Source organism: Prunus persica, chromosome G1 (assembly GCF_000346465.2).
Source record: "Prunus persica cultivar Lovell chromosome G1, Prunus_persica_NCBIv2, whole genome shotgun sequence".
In the NCBI taxonomy this organism is placed as follows: domain Eukaryota; kingdom Viridiplantae; phylum Streptophyta; class Magnoliopsida; order Rosales; family Rosaceae; genus Prunus; species Prunus persica.
The window spans coordinates 46,795,989-46,817,574 of NC_034009.1; the positions used below are offsets into that span (position 1 = coordinate 46,795,989).

Here is a 21,586-nt window from a genome sequence, read left to right on the forward strand (position 1 = left end):
CAATTTCAAATCAAAAAGCACAAGATGAAGAGTGAGTCCTTTTCCCATGTAGAAGATTTAAGTCATGTAAATTAGAACTCTTCATATGCATGGTACCATTGATTGCAGTGAAGTTTCATGTTCAGTGGTTTGGGAAGTCCTATAAACATGAAAGCACACAAGCAAAATAAAACAATAGTTATAACTAACTACCCACAATTCAACGTATTTGGTGTTGTCTAAAGTAAAATGTAGCATAGTGCAAAGACAGGGCATTAAGAAAACCATCCATAAAAAGGCAAGAAACTATCTACTAAAACTTTGAAAGTAAGAGGAAGAAAATAACCAGAAGGCACGTGCCCTTTTTCTGCATGTTCCTTCTCTGCACGTCTCTTTTCCGAATCAGCCCTACACAAGCAACAAGAAGCAGCATTATGAAAACTATCTCAGATACCACATCAATAGAATAGAAGTTAGAACTACCTTTGTAAAGGCTTGCGCAACTATCTCAGAGACCACAACAACCTCCACCATATTTTTTCTACTATGACCACAGCAACCCAAAGCATAATGCCTACCCACCAACAAAATAAACCAAAAAATTATTACTGAAATGAGAAACCAGAAACCAGAAAACAAAACACACTAAGCAACTAAACCCAATTTACATTTTTTTGCAAACACAACACTACAGATAAAGATTACCTGCACATAGAGAGAGGAACCCATATGCAGAAACCCATAAAATCAAAGCCCTAAAATCCCAACAAATCAAACATTAAGTAAATACAAGAAGCAACTACATTATGAAAACTATCTGAGAGACCAACACTACAAGAAAAAGGTCAGTATTGACAAATTTCCTTGTTACCACATGAATAATAGTCACAAATATAGTGAATTTAATGACCAATAATAGCCATTTTTCTACGTCACTATCCTACGTCAGGTAGAACAAACTAAATTATTTTAGGAAAAAACATAGCCTCCATGTATAATATAAAATATGTAGTGATGACCCAACTTAATCTTTAATTGGATGGTGGTTTGGCTCATATCAATCAGATAAATTATATAATACTATAGTAGTGTATTCACATGGTACATCTTGTACACATATTATAATATGAATGGACGATATTATTTATCTTCCCCTTTTAAGAAAATAATATCAATAAATTTCCACTTATATTATCACGTGTACAAACTATACCACATAACCATAATACCATAGTATTTTATAATCACTCAATTAAATTGAGCCATACTAATTAATCGAATTATTTGACGGTTGAAGTTTTATCTTTGAGCTATCTCCCGAACCGATCCATGCCCACAGGTTTCTCTTTTGACCTGTACCGTTTTTCTTTTTCTCATCTTTGTTATGGTCATCAAATGTCTTATCAATTTTGTCCAAGACTACATTGGAAGATGATAATGAACTACATCCAAGACTACATTGGAAAATGATAATGAATTACATGAAAATGTTCTTTCCAGGCCTTCAATGGTGTCTAATTTACAAAGTAATTACTATCCGCACTCATACCCAACAAAGAAAAGGGGAAGCAAAATTTTTTAAGATTTACTCATCTCAGCGTACATAAGAATGATGAAGAGAGTGCCAAAACCCTCTTGGCCATTTATAAATACATATAAGCAGCCTCCCCCACTCCCCAACATTCTCGTATCATTTTTGTAACCATATCTAAACAGCCTTTCAGCTCTCCATTACCTACAGATTGTGCAAAGAGTCTCGGCCGCTATATCCATTTCATCAATTGAACATCCTCGTTTGAGGAACATGAGGTCAAGCTCACGCAGCATTATTTAGCTGAAGGGTCAATTTTATGTTCATAGCTGCTAACTCAGCTGCTAAATATTTGAAGACATAAGGCATTGCAACTGTCTCCATCCCTCTACTCGTCTGACAAGCATGGCAAATGACCTTCTTTGAGGCTCTTATGGGTGGCAGTCCCTTAACCGCACGTCCAACCCGTCTTTCTGGCTTGACGAATGAGGTCGTTAGGATGCTTCCACATATAGAACATACATCAGCAATGTGATAATCGGAACACGTATGAAGCCTGTCGTGCAACAGATATGCTGCCCCATGGGCAAGCATAGAGTCTCGCTCCATTTCACCAAAACGTATACCACCACCTCTTTTTCGTCCCTTGATAGGCTGGTGGGTGATCTGGTCTATCGTTCCAGTGGAACGAACCTGCATGCCGAATTGGAGTGTCACTTGTGAGGCAATCAATAATCGAAAATGGAACTCTGAAAAAATCTTAAAACTTCATGTGGTTAAAAATCTGAGTTGGTGATTTCTTACCTGATATTTGTCTGAAACCATATGTCGTAGGCGTTGATAATAAACAGGACCCATAAAGATCTCACATGTGAGTTCTGTCCCATAGACCCCGCTGTACATTACCTCTGTACCATGGTAGTTAAACCCTTTAACCTTTAACATTTCACCAAGTTCATCAACAAGTGTTTTCGATTGTGGTGGAGTCTCTTCATTAACATTCTTTGAATTAGCAAATGGTGTTGCATCAACATATTTTCCATGTAAGCTACCTCCCTGTGACAAGAAACATGCAAGCATATAAAAGGACGTCTCTGATATTCTAATGAAGAAAAACAAATCTAAAATATGGCATACAAGAGGAAGAAAATGTAGACTCGAGATGAATTCCAGAGTAATTCGATCTTTTGATCACCAGTTAATGGAAAACTATTTTTTTTGGTGCTTCCGCATTACACAAAATCAGAAAATAGCACACTTTACAACATCTACCACCACGACCCTACATATCACGTATGAGAGAAACAGGCAGCATCAAAATGTAAATTTATGCCGGTACAATTACTAAACCAAAACTCTATTATGACAATTACTAAACCAAAACTCTATTATGACAAAAATAAAAATAAAAACTAAGACTATAACCCAATATATATAGGTATATATATATATTGTTCGTTCCGCTGAAAATTCACAAAAATCCTGTTATCTGAATTTCCCTTTCCGGAAACTTGATGCCAATCAAGATTCATTTTCCTAAAGTCCTATTTGAACATTACCAAATCCCAAATTACCATTAAAGCAACTTATCACTGCTACCTTACAACAGTCTGAATCACTACAGACAAGAACATCTGTGCTTTGTCTACAGGGGTGCACTGGCTGTGCATTTTTAAAATAACTTTTTGACATCATAAAAATGAATTCTTTAGGTGCTAGTACCTTTGCAGCGACTGATTCCAAGAGCATAGCTATTGTCATCCTTGAGGGGAATGCATGTGGATTGATGATAAGATCTGGACGCATTCCTGTAACCCCAGAAAATGGCATATCAATATCAGGCCACAACTGGGAGCAAACACCCTTTTGTCCATGTCGGCTGCTAAATTTATCACCAATGATAGGGTTTCTAGGGTGTCGAAAGCGTATGCTCGCCTGCTCAAAAAAGAAAATAGAAATCAATACAATTCAGGAAAAATAGAAAATGAATAGTATAATGAGCAAATCTGGGATAAACTTTTTAACAAAGATTAACCTATAGTTCTCATGATAACTAGGAAGATTCAAGACGAAAAATATTACAGTTGGATGTTCAAGTCACCTGCGATGCTTGATATATTTCAGAAACCATTAGGAAACGAAATGGAACAAATTACTCTCAGCTTATTTGGTAATAAATACCAAGCATATACAGATAGATTTGTTTCAAAGCAAGTATAGCTCTTAACAATCACATTAAATGAAGCCAAAACAATTAACTGTAGAGAGGGTGAGTCTTTCCTCAGTTTGGGTACACAGAAATGATGAAAAATAATAGAAAAGAGTGGGGACATAACGCTTAAACCAACTTTCTCCAACTACGCACGGGTTGAAGACTGGAGTACAATAGTCTGGAAGAAAACTGACACTTTAAATGTCTAAATCACAAACCAAATAATGAAAATCTACATGAACGTAAGTTCACTCTCTTCTGTAGTGGCGAGCAAAAATGGTGCAGAACTGTAGGCAAAAGACTAAATGCCCCTACTACGCACATAAAAAATGGTGCAAAATTCAATATATTCAAACTTTTCAAATTCAGTGTCCAAGAACCAAAATTAGGAACCAGAATAAAGGTTGTCCACTTACCTTCTGAAGAAGCTTCTTCCCATCAATAGCAACATAGTCAACGATAACAGGCTCTGAACCTTTGTGTTTGATGGATCTTGACTCATTTGTCACCTCATTATGAATGCTATACAATTCTTCATTGGGTTTTATTGTCTGAAATTCCACATAGAATAGGATCAGTATACACACACGTTCATATATGAACATATATAGGAACCTTCAATTGCAGGAGCCAACTGTGCACATGTACAACTACATATATAGTATTATCCAATTACCCGGACGTTAGCATCCGGATTTTGTTTTGACAAAAACACCGGTAGCCAAGTAGAGGAGGCCGATCAACCGACCCCTGTAGCTTCGGGCTGCTGCCAAGTTTTTATCAATCTATTCCATTTTATTATTGCCTACACTACAAAGTTGCTTTAGTAATTTCCGTACAAGCTTAGATTTTCTGTTTTAACTATCGGGTGTTCTCCTCCACCCAAAACCCAACAATTAAAACCTAAAACCTAAGCAAACAATTATCCAAGGAGAAATTTATGTTTTATGTTTGTGTATATTATCAGCAAAACCGGAAATCACTTCGCCACTTAATTACCATCACAACCACTTCATTTTTATCAATGGACTGAATTTTTCTATACAGTTTCCGATTTGTCTTAATTTTTTTTTTTCAGGGATCAAAATTGAGGAGGTATCTAAAGGATGATGGCTTTGGTTTATCAAACTACATTATTGAGTAAACGGCATATCTATAGCAGCTCCAATTTTCGGTGATCCCAACTATCTGGGTTCGACATGAAACAGAACAAGAAACACAGAGAAGAAAATAAAATTCCAGAAACGAATGCTAACCTGACCAACATAAGGAAGACCATCTGAATCGATCGAGGAATTCTTATTGATGTTACTTCTCCTAAAAAATTTCCTTGATCTATCTGACCTGCTCTTTTGATCAGACAAGTCAATTGTTTCTGTCTGAAAAAAACCATCATTAGGTGAGCAAGGGTATATGTTAAAGAACAAGAAAACGACAACCATCAGTACAGACATTGAATTGGTATCAAGAAAAAGAAAAAAAAACAGATGAATAAGAAGGAACTTCTAATAAAATTCCTGAAATTGCCTTGTAAAAATGACTTTCAACAGTAAATATAGGGCACAACCATAAGTGCACATATACAAAATGCACAGGGCAACATGAATACAGGATTTTTCTAAAACTCCAATTTATCAGACATGAAAGTTCGTCATGCTCTGCCTTTTCTTAACACATGAGTACAGTATTTACAAATTTAGGTCTAGCCTCCAATTTACCAGCTGAGTGATATTTAAGCATGAACATAACCACTAATATCATGACCAAAACAAAACCTATAGTATACTGATCCCATGAGGCACCTCAAAACAAATTAACAAAAAGCAGAGCATAATGCATACACTTGTAGGGAACTTTTACTGGCGGCATTTTAAGTAACAAAGAAGAAAGACTATTTATAGTAGCATCATAATACTGCCCGAAAAAAACCTGATAAATTAGTCCATGAAACATTCCACGATCCACAGATGACTTGTTTAAAATCATGGCATCCTCCATATCATACCTAGGTGTCAGAAGAAAAAAAAAAGCAACTAATAAATGGTAAAAAAGAAAAGAAACAACTACAAATAAGCTTTATGTATCTAAATTTCTCACCCAGTATATGACAGTACAGCAACGATTGCATTTGTGCCTGTTGGATATTCATCAATGCAGTACTTCTTATATGCACTTGTACGTACAATGGGAGACTGAGGAGTCTGAGAATGCCCAAGTTTCCATTATAACAATGAACAGTGAGGGAAAAAAAAAGCATTAAAAAAGCACGATGAACAGACGATAACTATAAAATAGTAATCGATTTAAATAAGAGAATTTGTCACTTCTATAAGGGCGCATGTCTCCCTAGCACAAGGAAGGTGCAAAGACTAGAAAACATTCACCATGCACCAACATTCATCAAGGGATGAAAAGACAGAAACTATGTACTAGTGAATGAAGTTTATTTAAATAAGAGAATTTGTCACTTCTACAACAAGTTTGGTCACATGCTTCCCTTGCACAAAAAGGTACACACACTATAATATATTAACCATGAACCAACATTCATACAGAGATGAACAGACAATTATGATGCAGTAGTGCATGAAGCCCACTTAGTGAGTTGCCACTTCTACAACAATATTAACTCAGTCCCCACAATGAAATATTGGCAGGATAGAGCAGAAATTGTACAGGACCAGTCAAAGATTTAGTAGCGTGAACACAAAAAGAGAACATAATAAGATTGATAAGACAATTAATCACTGCGCAGTCCCTGACCAACTACACGTTCATATATGAACTCAGTAACTTAAATTATCTCATATGATTTTGTACATACAATGAAATAACAAGATAAAAAGGAACCAACCTTAAGATGATACAGCTTTTGATCTGCACGGTTGCAAAGTGCTTGTAAAGAGAAGGCCATTGTTTGTTTTGCCATCTATAATTCAAAGACAAATAGAATGTAACAAATTGAGAGTAAGCAGATTCCAAAAAATAGCAAGAGCTTTATACAACATAGAGCTTCCATTCAACAATGACCAAGGACAGACAGGAGGGTAAAACTAATAAGAACCTGACACTGGTACATATTTCGTGGGCTCTGATTATGATCTGACCAGGGTGTAAGACTAGCGACGACACTGAGCATTCCTGTTGGATGAATTTCTTCATGAGTTGCAGGGAAAGCATCTTTCCTTCCACCATCTCGACCGTCAGGACATCTTATTTCCATGAAAACCTAATGTCGCACATAGAAAACAGTTAGTCATACTATTGGTGCCCTAGCTGTAGCAATCAGGAAATGTACAAGATAATTGTTATCAAGGCAGGAAATACCTGTTCAAAGGGCCCAATAAGTTCAATATTTTGACCTTCATCAGAAGGAATTGAAATATTCTTAACTGGCCGAACAAATCTTGAAGGAGAAGTGAAAAGGTACAGACCAGGATATGCCCCACGCGAGCTTAAAGGTACATATCCCACTTCCAGATCATCAGGAATCTGAGATATATCATTTCAGCAATAAGATCAGGGACTGAGATTACAACGAAAAGCAAGGCTAAAAAAAGTAGTAAACAAAAATAAATGAAGGGAAAAAACAAACCACTGAAGAAGCTGACACTTTCAGCTTCCTTAACTGAGCCACAACTTTCTCAACTACTTTGGAAGATATAGAACCAACAACACAGCCATCTAAAAGAACAGAAAGATTTGCAGGAGGACCAGCTTGAACCAGCTTTGGCACTGAAGATATCATTTGAAGCTCACTCAGAACAGTGAGAATAGACTCTCGGATATTCAAGAAGTTTCTAATATTTCCTTGTGCATCAAAGTAGGATGTAATTCCTGTCATAAATAAGATGGAATCAGTTATTGGGTGTTACATCCAAGACGAGTGTGGCAATAAACAATAAATTGGGAATATAACAGGCAAAGAACTAATAAACATCCACATGACATGAAGAAAAATAGTTTTGTAGCTTCTAAGTATGATATTACTCAGTTTTTTGTTTTTGGGAAAAAGAAACAGAATTTTATTAAAGTAGGAAAGCTTTACAAAGAGTGGATAAGGACCCACAAATCCAACATTATAGAAGAAATCCTTAAAATCATCCAAAATCGATGCCCATAAAGCGGCCCTATGTCTGTCGATGTCCTTGAGGCTTCTTCAGTTCTTCAGGGTCAACATAGGGCTTAAGCTATAATCGGTTCATAAACTTAAAAATGGTCCTCCATGTCAGTTGAGAAAATAAGTTACTCTTGAGCTTATAAGCTGGCATTCATACCAGGCCTCAAGTGCTAACTAGAAAATATATCTGATCACAATAAGCGAAACTAATGCTCCTTATTCCATCAATTTTTTTCCCTTTGCATTCTTTATATGTGTGACGTAAATACGACTAGTAAGTTGATATTTAAGAAAATGTGAGTAAAGAAGTGACCTTCACTTTATAACTTTAGTCCATGATCATCCATTTGATAAATAATATTAATTTAAACGTTAGTTACCAAATTTTAAAAGAAAATTAAATACATCCCAGAAAGAAAAAGGGCCAAATATGTACTTACTACAAGTGGAAGTCATATGGTTCAACAAGCCACACGGCTCTCCATCAGGTGTATGCACCGGGCAAAGAAAACCCCAAGACCTGTGGAAAAAAAAAAAAAAAAAAAAACAAATATATATACATATTTAACATGATTGAACCCAATTTTAATAATGGAGTCAACATGTCAGATCCTGAATAACCTTGCAAGAAAATACATACTCAGGTAGCAATTTCCGCACGCTTGTGGTGCGAAGTCCAGCAAATGAAGCTCCTCGATGGACGGCACGAAAATGAGATAAGTAACGCAAATAATTAAGCCTCTCTGCCTGAACCGTTAAGCCTGCCCTCTAAGAAACAACACAGAAAATAAATGAGTCTTCAAATTTTATAGAGATAGCGTGATATTATATGTGAAATAATAATTTTCCCCATCTCTCCTTTGTCTCCCTCTATCTTGCTCATTTCTTTGTTGCACTGACGTGATGCAAGAGAGTAAACATAAATGTTCAAGGACCTTTTTAAGACTATTCTCTTCAAAATCTACTCCCTGGAAACTCCGTGGAAATACACCCATTTTCCTCCCATCCAGCTTCAAATTAACATAGCGATTGTTTGGAATAACAGATTACTTCAGGTCACAAGTTTAGGACATATTTACGTATCGTTGCTCTATATAAAGAACTGTATTGTACTCCATTGAGATGCAATATACAGACTTTCCCTCTTACTTTGTCTCAATTTTCTTTCAACAATGATGTTAGCCAAACAGAGGCATTTCAGACAAACAATTAAAATGAGCAATTGATGTTTAGTTACAAAGTTAAGCTGTATTAGAAAAAGTTTACTGCTCAAACTAACCAAGAAAGCGTACAGCCACAGGCATCAGTTGTACAATACAATTACTCAAAATTTGAGCATTCAAAGAGCAAAAATAAAAGGTTTCAACGCAGTATTTATCTTTGCAGTTACCTGCCACACTCAACATATAATATGAAATTGGACCCAAGCTTTTACTCTATAACAACCAACAGTCTATGATCGTATGTATAAAGCTTTTATTTTCTTTTGTAGTCAATTTATAAATGGAAGTTTTTTATAACGAACTCTAATTAGATGGGTCAAAATCATATAATCTTGATGATATTTACCATCAGGAACAGCTCTAGGAATAAACAATGAATGGTGGTCATCGCTCTATGAAGACCATCCTCAACATAAAAGCCTCATGTCTTATAATAAAATCAATTGCCAACCTAGGAAGCTGCACCCTAGCATGGGGGTAGTGGAAAGCCCCTAGTTTAACAAGTGCCATACGTCAAAGTCAAAGCATGGCCTCAATATCATACAAATTTAACCTGGCTATCAATCAGTTGGGTGGTTGTTTGTAATAAAGAAGAACGCAATTGTTTATCACAGCCATTATTCAAACAATGCTGTTTGCTTGGATAAGGAAAATCCAAACAAATATTAGCATTCCAAGTCTTAAATTTTCTGATCATTAGTCATACAACCACCAACATGATTAAAAATAGGTGCATTTCAAGTATTAAATATACCCTACTAATTTGAAGTTTGATGATAACACAACTTATCATTAAAAAATAATTCAGAACATCCTATGAACCATGAGCTTGTATAATCAACATATTACTTAGCTGGTTTAAAGAAGAATTAATTCATTATGTCAAAAAGACCCTGATATGAGAAAACTGAAAGGGAATGAATTTAGTACAAATGTATGACAAGGAAAAGTTAAAGCATATAACCAAAAAGCCCATACCTGCTGCAAATCTAGACCTGATTGCGTAACAAGCCTTCCGGTTTTCAACATATTTTCAACAGCTAAACTGATGTGCTTTGAAGGATTTTTATCCAAAACCTTCTTTACATTTACTACTGCATTAACAGGATGCAAGTGTTAATTCATGTGAGAAAAAGAACGCACATATCTTGATTTATAGAAGATATCTAAAAAAGCATTTTAGAGCAAGTGCAAGTTGTGTAACACACAGCTGAAAAGAGAGAGTAACAGGAATAATTCAAGAATAAATTTAAACAAAAATTTTCAATATAAGAAAGAAAACACATACAGCTGCAAAAATCAAAAGTCTTGCTTTTGTTGTTGATCTGATCTTGAAGAAGTTTTTTGGCCCTTTGCAACCAATCTTCTAGTTTTTCCTAGAAACATGATAAACGGTAAGTGAATAAAACCTGAACTCAAAGACAAATAAACTGTAATCTATTAATAATCAGATCTTAGTATTAGAAGCATGGACACATCACTAAATCCAATCAAAATCATTAAACGAAAGATCATTTGCTCCCAAATAAATATTGTTCACAATAATGGGGCCAAAAAACCTACGTTCTAGTTGTAAGAAAAAACAAAAGTGAGAAGACAGGAATGGCTTTACAACATCAGACAGCTATGGCGGCATTTGTTCGTAGAAATGTAATATTCACGGGTATTGTACCATGTAGTCCTAACTTCCATTCGGTATGAAAGAATATGGTAAGAGTAGTATATTGTCAGCTACATGAACCCCAAAAAGCAGCGGCATCCAAACAAAAGCAAGAATCCCCATCCCACAATAACTCAAAAAATTACTTACAGATAAATAACTGGTCAAGAACTTAAGGATAACAAATGGATGAATCATTGGATTTGATCATGCCTCAATCGCAATATTTTGAACTCCCAACTAAAAATCATTCGGCAGGGGATGGATTAGCCTTAACCAGGAAAACAATTTTATTTTAGTATTAACCACTAAATTGCAACATATTAAATAAACATATCAAAAGATGCTATTTAGAAACATACTACTTTACTAAACACATACATATTCCCGCACCCTAGACATGCTTAAAAACATAATTCATTACACAATAATGCTCTGCACACTTACACTAGCAGAAAACCTTGACATCCTGGTGCGCACACCAGGCATCCAAACAGTTTGCTTTCACCAGGGATTGGCACTATACAAACTACCACAAAAGCTTCCACACACAAAAAGTAACGTCTGAAAATTGACAATTTAATTTTCTACCTTGAGATATATGGTAATCAAGTGACCAGGGAGTAAGACTTCATGATTTTGCAAGGCATCTGGATTGTCTGGCAAGGATGTCTGATCCATAAGAGAAAAAAGCTTCTGCACCATAAATCTAGAGATACAAAATGAAAGAAGTGATGCACAAAACCAGCGGAGAAGAAATACATTTTTCGTGATCAAAACTGTACATGTATCTATATACAGAGAGAGAGAGAGAGAGAGAGAGAGAGAGAGAAACCAACATGAGCAGATTGAATTTGTCAAACCCTTTATCAAGGTGAACAAATATGTAGTCCTCTAGAACAGCTTCTCCAACCTACATATTGAACAGTTAGCAGAAATAAGCAGCCAAAAAAACCATGCCACCAGTAAAGTAGTTTTCTTTTCCCCAATTCCTTTGGACCAAAAGGAGAGGCAAAGTTCGCAGAACAGGACTTACCACAGAAAGATCACTTTCATCCTCCAGTCCACGCATAAGAGGTCGGAAGTGCCCTCCTGATTATGATAAAAGGGATCAATACAAATCACTAATATTATAAATCAAATCTGAAAGGCCATGATAAGACAATAGTAAGTACCAATGTGCTCTAGACATTGACGGCGAGTGATAAAGTCTCTCACTTCATCTAGAATAATGTGTGCCCGCTCACCCACAAGCTGAGTGCCAACATTACCTTTTCCTTTCTCATATTTCTTGACATCACAACTCTCATCTTTCTCAACATAGCAACATGTCAAATTTTTATAAATTTCATGATCAGTAGTGTCAATAAGAGCCTGTTAAGAAGAACCAGGCGAGTTAGCAAAGAATATCTATTACACCACAACACTCCAAATATGTGATCACAGATGATGTATTAATACATGTGTCAAGGAATTAAATATCCCTAATATATAGGATAAAATGATCACAATTAAAAAGTTGTCTTTGTGATCATGAAGCCATAAACGAGACCAGAAAATTTGTAATTCATCAACAATAATTAATAATAAAATACCTGAAGTTCTTTGCTTTTTACAACTAATAAGACAAGGAAGGCATTTTTGTCGAACTAGCTAAGTCTGCATAAAAGATTCACCTCTATCCATACAAAATATAAATCTTCTTGCAATTATAATCTCATTACATTTGTTTTTATCTGTCTCATTACATTTGAAACCACCGCAATTAAAGTATAGAGACAGACAGACAGACAGACAGACAGAGACAGAGACAGAGACAGAGATCAAAACAAAAGTTAAAACACATAGATATTTTATTTTCTCCCAACTGGTGTGTTATGTGCAGGTGTGCTACTGAGAGTATGGATCATTAATTTCTTTTATACCCAGTAGCCTCACGTTTATGGGCTCCGCTGTTTAGGGAGGCAGGTTTATTGTGGGGGAACTATGTTTCATGTAGTGCATTGCTTGGAGAGAGGTTTAATTTTTTTGGAGGAAAGAAACAGGGAGAAGTTCTGGGAAGATGTGCTACATTGCACCTTTTTTTTTTTTTTTTTTTGGGGGTAGTGTAGGGTGGAAAGGAATAGGAGAGTTTTTGATAATGTTAAGAATGATGAGATAGATCAGCTATGGGATCAGATTCGGTTTTGGGCATCCTTGTGGGCATATACTTTATCAGAATTTAGGGAGTTTACCCTTTATTTTATCTATTAGGATTGGAAAGCAGTATTGTGGGACATTTGTTTCAGGTGCAATGTGGGAGTGAGGTGTCTTAGTTTTAAGATTCTGGCTGTTGCATTTTTGGTGAATTTCTTGTTCACCATTTGTACATATTGGTTTTTTAATATAATTATTGTTTCTTATAAAATAAAATAAAACCATAACTAAGAGTCTTCAGTCTGGGGCATGACAATACATAGTAATGCAAAAGATATAGCAAACACAATGATGATATCCTATACAACTAGTAAAAAATTACAAGATATGCACGTGATTGAGAAGGACTTCACCAAAAGTAAAAAATAAAGTATATTTGTAACAGTAGCATCAAAAGCACCTTTAAGACAAGACCCACAGGAAGCAAGTATTCCCTCCCTTGTATCCTGCAAAGTTCAAATTATATAATATATACACTTAGTTGCAGCTCAATATAGCAAAACCAAAATTCTTCTCTAACCCGCTTACCAAAATCCAAGTCTGGCGCTATCATTACGAAGGTAGTACAATTTGACTGTTACTGAAGATTGGTCTTCTCTTGCACACCTGGAATGACAGTAAAAGTAGAATCAAAATAATAAACTGCACAACTTTCCAAAAGGAAGCTGCAACTGCAAACCATTGTTCCTTACAACTAAGGCTGGCAATAGATTGGATTTTAATCTGAATCCCAACCAAATTCACTTAAACAAACAGGAGACGGCAGTTCAAATCCATATATTCAATTTGAGTCTGCATTCATCGTTCCACTTGTCAAATTGAATATGAATTTGATATATCCAATCTAATTATAAACCAATCAGAGTTTAATATAAATTTTTCCTCATGCCAATATATATTAAATTATGCTTGCATGCATAGACAACAACATAATCTGCTACCCCATTTCATAAAATAGAAAAAGGAAAATACAACAATGGGGGCACGGTGTTTCCTAAACTATACGCAACTAAAACAGCAAAGCAAAAACCAAAGAGAACAAAACCAAAACAAAAACAAAAATTCATGACCGGACCAATCCTTAAAATCATAGGAAACTGAAGTCCATAAAGATGTCCAGAAACGAAATTTGTCCACAAATGATCCACATCCTCCCCCTAACACCCTAAAAAGAATTCCTATCTCTCCTCCCAAACAACCCAAATATTGCCAACACATCACATCTTCCAAGCACCATGCAATTGTCCTCCCTCCAAAATACTTAGGTTTCTCACAAAGTAATGGATTACAAGGTTCTGGGACTGCCCAACTCAATCGGAACTCCCTAAATAGCCTTATCCACAAAGAATGCCCCCACTGAGAATGGAGCATTAAATGACTCAAAGATTCAGCATCTCCTTTGCACATTACACACAGGAGAAAGGCTCTAATATGGTTTCCTCCTCTGTTATAATACCTTGGTAAGAGTTAAGTACAGTTAAGCTAACTTTTAATAAATGATTTTAGCATTTTGATACAACATTGGTAAGACTTAAGGGGGTTTTCTTTTCACGTTTGGTACCAAAACTTTAACCCATGTCTCATTCCATAACCTGAACTTTAATTTGTCCCAACTAATCCCTAACCTAATTTTTGGGTAAGTACCAACTTAAATGTTTCTGAATATTATCCCATGGTCAATTTTGGCACTTGCATAGCGTATGTCATCTATGTCCTCTATGATAATGACGAGGAAGACACAATTTCCATCAGATCTGTTAGACAAAAAAGAAATAAAAATTGAAGGACCCAATTGAGACAAATTATAGTTTAGGTCATAATTCAAGTACAAATAAATATACAGTAAATTTAGTTTTCCAGTATTCTACTAAACGACTATTATCGTATTAATTTTGTAATTGTTCTTCATTAAGTTAAATATTTTATGTCCTCATTAAGTGCAATGATTAAAAATCCAGTGGATGCTTGGATTGGGTCTCATTTCATAGAACTATTTTCCATTCCAACTTCTATCTCTATTTTTCTGTTGTTTATTTCTGGAAATCTATTTTCCACGGTGATCTGGCACTTTTACAGCCGCTGGACAGCAGGATCACCCTGTCCCAAAGCCCTAGAGGCACCAACCAAAACTACACCTAGGCCTCCTATTGATAATAACAGAGAAACTAACAGAAGCCAAGCAACCACTCAGCCACTTCCTCCACCTATTACCAAAACCCTTTCATCTCCAGCACATGATCAAGGAAGGCCCAATCCACATGGTCACAAGATTTCTCAAAAATCATCTTAAAAGCAACTCCTTCCTTCTTTCTAACTTGAAAGTCCTACACAACTTCATTGAGAACTGAGCCAAAGTAGAAAAGAAATCTCTAACCAAAGCTCCTTGGGATTTGGAAATAGTCTCCTCCAAGCACTCCCTCAATCTCCTAGATAGCACTTTACAATAATCTTGTACAAGCTAGTGATCAACTTACAGGGCAGCAGTCCTTACCTTCAAAGGATGGGTCTTCTCAGAAATCAAGCGGATAGAGGTTTGGTTAGTGCAAGGCAATGACAACCCGGTTGTGAAAGGACTACTGAAAAACCTTCACCAAATCAGCCTTAACAACCTCCCAATCCTAAGAACCTTCAACAAACCATCCATACCAGGGGACTTATCTCAGTCAAAAAGATGAATTGTGCATTGTGCTTGAATCTGGCATTCACAAGAAATTTAAATGATTAAGAGGTGGAGAAGTTGGCTTCATCATTTCACTTGATGGAAAGGGTTCATTTGACGACCACCAGACCGGATTCAAGGGTTTGGAGAGTTGGATCTACACTTCTCTTGTAAATTTTTTTTATAGATATCTTTGCGGAGATGACGATGGTCTCAATTTTTATCCAAGGGGTTTGATATGGAAGGCAAAATTTTCCCCAAATGCCACAGTTTTGGCATGCCTGGCCGCACATATACATTAGAAGAGAAGACCAAGTGTGTGCTGTCTCCAACTCCAAGCTGGTGTGCTACGTGTAGCAATATGGGGGAGAGTCAATCATGTCTTTCATCATTGTTCTGTGCAACAATAGGGTGCTTCCCATCATAAGGATTCTCCAGATGAAGAGCAACAGTAGAATTTTCAAGGATTACAAGGGTTCAGTCTATCACTTTGAACCTCCGTCGACAGTCTCGGAGACTATAATATAACCCAAGCAGTCTAACCCCCAGGGTGGACCCCAACCAAAAGGTGATAGACCGATAGTGTGATGCAGATCTGGGCACTGTCTCGGAGAGAGGCTCGGTGAAATAGACATGTCTGTGAAGATGCGGACTACCTGCACCTGGACAACAGGTAGGAGAAATGGAAGTTTGGGCTCTAGAGGGATTTGGTGTTGCTCATATTTTACAAGAGATGCTTACTTATAAATCTGATCATATTAGAGCTCGCCAAGAAGTATTTGGTACTACAATCATTGGAGGAACAATACCTAAACCCGAGGATGTCTGTGAAGATGCGGACTACCTGAAAGACCCTATGAAGCTTCACTGTTCCCTGGGATTGGCTTTGCTGCCACTTTGTTAGACTGGATGGCAGATACCAGTTAAACCACTTTCTTTCCTATTTAGTTTTGAATTTGATGCAGATCTGTTTCCGCTCTGTTTTGTTTTAATGAACTTGTCCATTGATTGTATAGTTTAAATCTGTGATTAACAAAAGTTTCTTTTTCTTATAAAAAGAAGAAAACAACATATGACATTTCATAAACTAGGACTAACATTATTATTACTAATACCAGTAAATGAATTATAACAGAATGCCTCAAAACAACTTTATTATAAACGCACATATGTGTGGAATTTAGAGAGAGAACCAACCTTATTACAACTGCCTTATCAGTATATCCTTCCTTTCGATCACGAAACGAATTTCGCACCATACTCGTTGGCTGGAAGACAAAAAGACAATCGCATGAAGCAAGTTAATATCCTCCCCCAGAACTATCTTTGAAAATCCATAAAAAATCATAACGTTAAAAAACTCTCAGTAAGGTACTTGCCAATTCCCATCATAATATTTTTCTATTTCTCTCAAGAGGTAATTGTGGGATACACAAAGGGGAGCAGCCTTCCCCCTCCAACCCCAAACCCCACCCGCCCAAAAAAAATCTACGTTGAACCCAAGACCTCTCCCCCTTTAATCAGGGAAGAGATACCACTTTGGGTACAAGGCTCATTATCTGTCACAAAACTTGCTGCATTACATCAGATGAAACGGCTCACTTACATAATTCCGCTTTGGCAATATGACAAGCCGAACAACTCTCTCGAGCCCATTTAACACGAAGTAACTATAGCACAACAAAAATAAACAGTTATAAAAAAAGCAGAAAATGAACAGAAATCAAAATAAAAACAGACAGTGCAGCTAGTAAAGACATCTCACATGATGACATGATATGAAAAAGAGAAATCAAAATACTCACCCACCCATTTCTGATGACTCTTCTTTGCAAGAAACTAGCTTTTCGGGATTAGCACCTCTTAAGTGGCAAAGCTTTGACTGCATTTTACAAACCATCCATCAAGAACAAGACTAAAACAGATGACTCCACAAAACATTTTGGTTAACATTTATTGCAGGGTTCACCAAATATCCAATTTTGGCCATCTTGCTCTTTTGAATCCCCTAATATCACTATCCCTGCCTTTAAAACTATAAACATTTTCTATAAGTACCAATTTGAGGAGATTTAACCCCCAAAGGCACCCTCAATGCTTATTCTTAAACGGGAAGAGAAGCCAGCAGACCAGAAGGCGATTCGAATCAGATGCACCATATGAACACTTAGCATGTCTCGACAACCAAGTGGACTAAAATCACAAAGTGATGCATAACTTCATACCAATTTTTAGGTGAAATGACAAGAAACATCTTATGATAAATATATGATAAGAAACAGATTAGTAATCTGCAAGATTTTGGCAAGGACTTCAGACAAAAATATATACAAGATATATATGGATAGAAGGGCATACAGTTTTGAATATGCTCAAAGAAATATGTAACCGATGTGCAATTATTGAAGGAGGTGTACAAGTAGTGAAGTGGGCAAGACACCATATGAGTATTAGCGTGCAAGACATAAATTACTTAAATGTTTCACATCTACATTTAATTTGTCAGATTTGAATCTAGCACCTTGCTTACCTGCATTATCAAATATTCCGAAAACCACTCAGGAATATGAATACATACATCATTAACTAATCATACAAACAAAACAAAATAAAAGACTTGATAAAGTTAAGGATCAAAATACGAGAATACCGACCATTAGCATGATGGGAAGCTGCCCAAAATTGAAATTCTCTCTTATTGCGGGTCCGTCATTATACTTAAAGTAAACATCTGCCATGAATTTCCCTGTGTAGGAAACTTTAGCCTGTCTACACTGTTTAAACAACCACAACCCATTAATGCCTATAATGCACAGAATCATACATTCATACACATATACCTATATGAGTGTTTGACACTTACTTCAAAAGGAAGCAGCTTTCCACGGGCAGTTTTTGATTCTTCCTTTTGAGGTGGGAATAAAAAAGGTTTGCCAAACCAAAGTAAGATATGAGTCAAGAATAAACGCCATTCCTTTCAGTCTAACAATGCAATGATTAGCTTTGAACAAAATCACATGTAATTTCCATGAATTCAATCCAACGAAAGATTAAAAGCTACTAGCCTGCAAACAAAACAAATGGAAAATAGAAGGTAAATAATAAAATTTTAAAAAGAAAAAAAGAAAGGATATTTGCAAGGCTTGTTCCGGTGGAAGAGTCGACGACTTCGATGGGCTTGATTTTATTGAGCATAGTCTCAAGACCAGCAGTAACAAAGTGATCGAATGACTCTATGTGGTGCCTGAAGAGCTCACGCACCGCCGCGTAGTCCTCCGACTCAGCCGATGGCTTCCCAAACATCTTCTTCATCTTCTCTTCTCTCTTCGACGTCATTCTGATTCTGCTCTGTGCTGTTCGTTAGCTCTGTTCAGTGAACAACTGAAGAAATAAGCTGGATTTTTTTTTCTTGTTTTGTGTTTTTTGTTAAAAGTCCTTCTCGGTGTTGGTCGGACGTGTAAAATTGCAGTCGCGGAGGTTTTATTAGCGTTTTCAGGGTTTTATTAGGGTTTGTAGTTTTTGGGTTGCAGTGTGAGTTTGTCATTGTCTGGTCGAGTTGGGCTTTTCTGTTAGCCCAACGTTCTTCGGCTGGGCTATAATGACGGGATTTTGTGCGGGGGTTGAGGTAAGGGTTAAATACAGTATTGGTCAGTGAGTTTAAGACCACACTGTATTTCCTAACATTCACAATTTATATACATTTCGTTATCAATAAGAGTAGTTTAGAGGATTATTCATTGCTGGTTATTACACAAAACTCTATTCTTCCCTTTAGATTTTTTACTTTTTGAGAATTATTACTCGTATAAAGAATTTAACATTTTTCCGTTTAATATTTTATATTATACACATACGTATAAATTTTTTATTAATACTTCCTTTTTTCATACATGTCTTTAAGAATTTGTAAAATATACATTTTTTTAAAAGCAAATATACAATACAAGTACGTACTTATTTTTCATGTTTAATATAAGTGTCATTTATAAAATTTTCAATAATACATACATAATTCATGTATTATATACATAATTTTCAACTATTATTGAATAAAAATAATATATATTAAATTATTTAAATAAATTCTATTAAAATATTATATAGTGGCTGAACTTTTCAGTTCCAGAGGATTAAGTGAGAAAATTTCGGTTTCAGAGTGTAAAGTGATAAATTAAGACTCTAGTATAGCCGCGCAGATACTCTTTTAAAAAAATTTAAAATAAAAAGTACAGCTGCACGGCTATTCTAGGGTTTTTATTTTTTAATAAACAGTATAGCCGCTCGGCTATACTGCAGGTTTTTTTTTTAAATTAATAGTATAGCCGAGCGGCTATAATATTTAAAATAATATAATCGGCCCTAGAGGCTAAGCAGGTTTTTTTTTAATTAATAAATTCATGTATTTTATTACAAAATCTTTAATAAAACACACAAAATTCAAATATTATACACATAATTTTTTTTTCTTTTCTCAATAATATATGAGTGATTTTTCATAGAACGGACCCCTAGAAAGTCCATAAGAATCCATAGAAGTTTATAAGAATCTATCAAGCTCTACAAGGTTTTTTTCCATAAACTCCCCTTAATTTTCTTTCTTCCTTGGATGATCCACGGCTAATTAATTCCCACTATTTACTTCTTTTTTATAATCTATATATATAAAGCAAAAGGCAAAGAATAGTGAAACATTTAAAATACCAGAAAATACCTTTAGATAATGCAAACATTAAGAATTGAAATTATTAATTAAATGAGGATAATATGGTAAATTCACACTTTTCATATTAAAAAAATAAAAATAAAAAAAATAATTAGATAATGAATCCTATTTTTATGGACTACAAATACCCATTATCTTTTTTAATTCTAAAATAAATTTAAAGTTTAAAAAAAAAAAAAAAAAAACCTCTCGCAGGTGCAGAAGCGCGTGCAGAGAAGCTAGTATTAATTAGCACCTATCAATAGCGGATTTCTATCTATTTTGGGTGAAGCGTGAATTATTTTTGAAAATTAGGTAAAAGTTACTCCATTTTCGGTTTGAATAGGTGACCGTTTTGTATGGGAAAGAGGCAGCCAAGAACCTATAGCTTCCATGTATTTCCCGCCAATATCGCTTCAGCCTGCCTCTCTCTCTCTCCGTCTTGGTGGTACTGGCCAACTCCCCTTCTGTTTCTCCCCCAAAAAGAAAGTAAAAAAGAAATAATTCCCTTCCTCAGGTGCGATTGAACTTGACTCTTCATGTCCTGATATCATGTCAGTTCTGTTAAATTTTTCATCCAAGAATAATCATTATAATGAAATAAATTTTCTGCGTTTTTCTTTTTTCTGGTAGTGAGAATTTTGATATCTTATAGATGTTATTATGTATGTATGAATTGCTTGATGAATTTCTCATCTTTCAATGGCTTATCTTTCTCTGAATGTTCTAATGGCCTCCTGTTTCTGAGCATTTGAGGAGACAGATACCATAAGTGGTGATGACAGTTAGTATACCTGCTTGTGTCGATATAGAAGAAAGATTCACAGAACAGGAACTTAGTGTCTATAACACAGATTAGAAGTTTAGGGTAAGGACATGTTATGCTTGAGTTAAAGTATAGGGTTTTGGTACAGTTTATCTGTTTTAGACTTGAATTATCATGAAACATTAGCACAACAATTAATTAAATAAGACTCTCATAGAGCATGGCTACGTCTGTTAGTTCTAATATATGAAGAATGGATGCTGTGCTCTACACAAGATTTTATTCATTTGTTTTAAACGCATAACATGGCTCCTTTATTCCTTTGACTCATCTGTCATTTCTTAGAGGGGTGGCGTTGTCTTGCTGACATTCTCCCAATTTTATGTTTATTAGTCACAACGTTGCTCGCTGAAGTATTGAGTATACTAACCAACTAGATGAGGACTTTGAAAATTGTTTTTTAATTATTAAAAGAAAAAAAGAAAACTATGATTCTTATTTATAGCCCAATCATAAAGCAAAAAGTATATTTCTTGCA

At 35.6% G+C, this 21,586-nt stretch overlaps 1 protein-coding gene across 2 annotated transcripts; it reads right to left on the reverse strand.

The window, feature by feature from the left end:
* LOC18791136 (DNA-directed RNA polymerase I subunit 2) lies at nt 1,412–19,308 on the reverse strand. Of its 2 annotated transcripts, XM_020563869.1 has the most exons (27): nt 18,715–19,308; nt 18,444–18,523; nt 18,235–18,354; nt 17,386–17,462; nt 17,187–17,250; nt 16,778–16,848; nt 13,450–13,527; nt 13,322–13,367; nt 11,901–12,099; nt 11,762–11,817; nt 11,565–11,638; nt 11,317–11,434; nt 10,354–10,441; nt 10,044–10,159; nt 8,483–8,610; nt 8,283–8,362; nt 7,318–7,559; nt 7,050–7,214; nt 6,787–6,951; nt 6,577–6,651; nt 5,820–5,923; nt 5,652–5,727; nt 4,979–5,101; nt 4,139–4,273; nt 3,233–3,445; nt 2,315–2,566; nt 1,412–2,203 (listed from the first exon to the last, which is right to left on the reverse strand). In XM_020563869.1, exons 1-27 carry the CDS (start codon nt 18,914–18,916, stop codon nt 1,796–1,798), a joined length of 3,555 nt encoding a protein of 1,184 aa, XP_020419458.1. In that variant the 5' UTR covers nt 18,917–19,308; the 3' UTR covers nt 1,412–1,795. The 2 variants fall into 2 exon arrangements, with proteins under 2 accessions (XP_020419458.1, XP_020419459.1); XM_020563870.1 differs by lacking the exons at nt 18,235–18,354; nt 18,444–18,523; nt 18,715–19,308 and having other exon boundaries at nt 17,390–17,462.

Bases quoted from the DNA above. Each gene is read 5' to 3' on its own strand.
- LOC18791136 (XM_020563869.1), bottom strand. From the start codon at position 18,916: ATGACGTCGAAGAGAGAAGAGAAGATGAAGAAGATGTTTGGGAAGCCA. The intron at 18,524-18,714 runs ATATCCTTTCTT...CTCATATCTTAC, and splicing joins CACCGGAACAAGCCTTGCAA to TTTGGTTTGGCAAACCTTTT. The intron at 11,639-11,761 runs GTAAGTCCTGTT...TTCAATATGTAG, and splicing joins ATGAAAGTGATCTTTCTGTG to GTTGGAGAAGCTGTTCTAGA.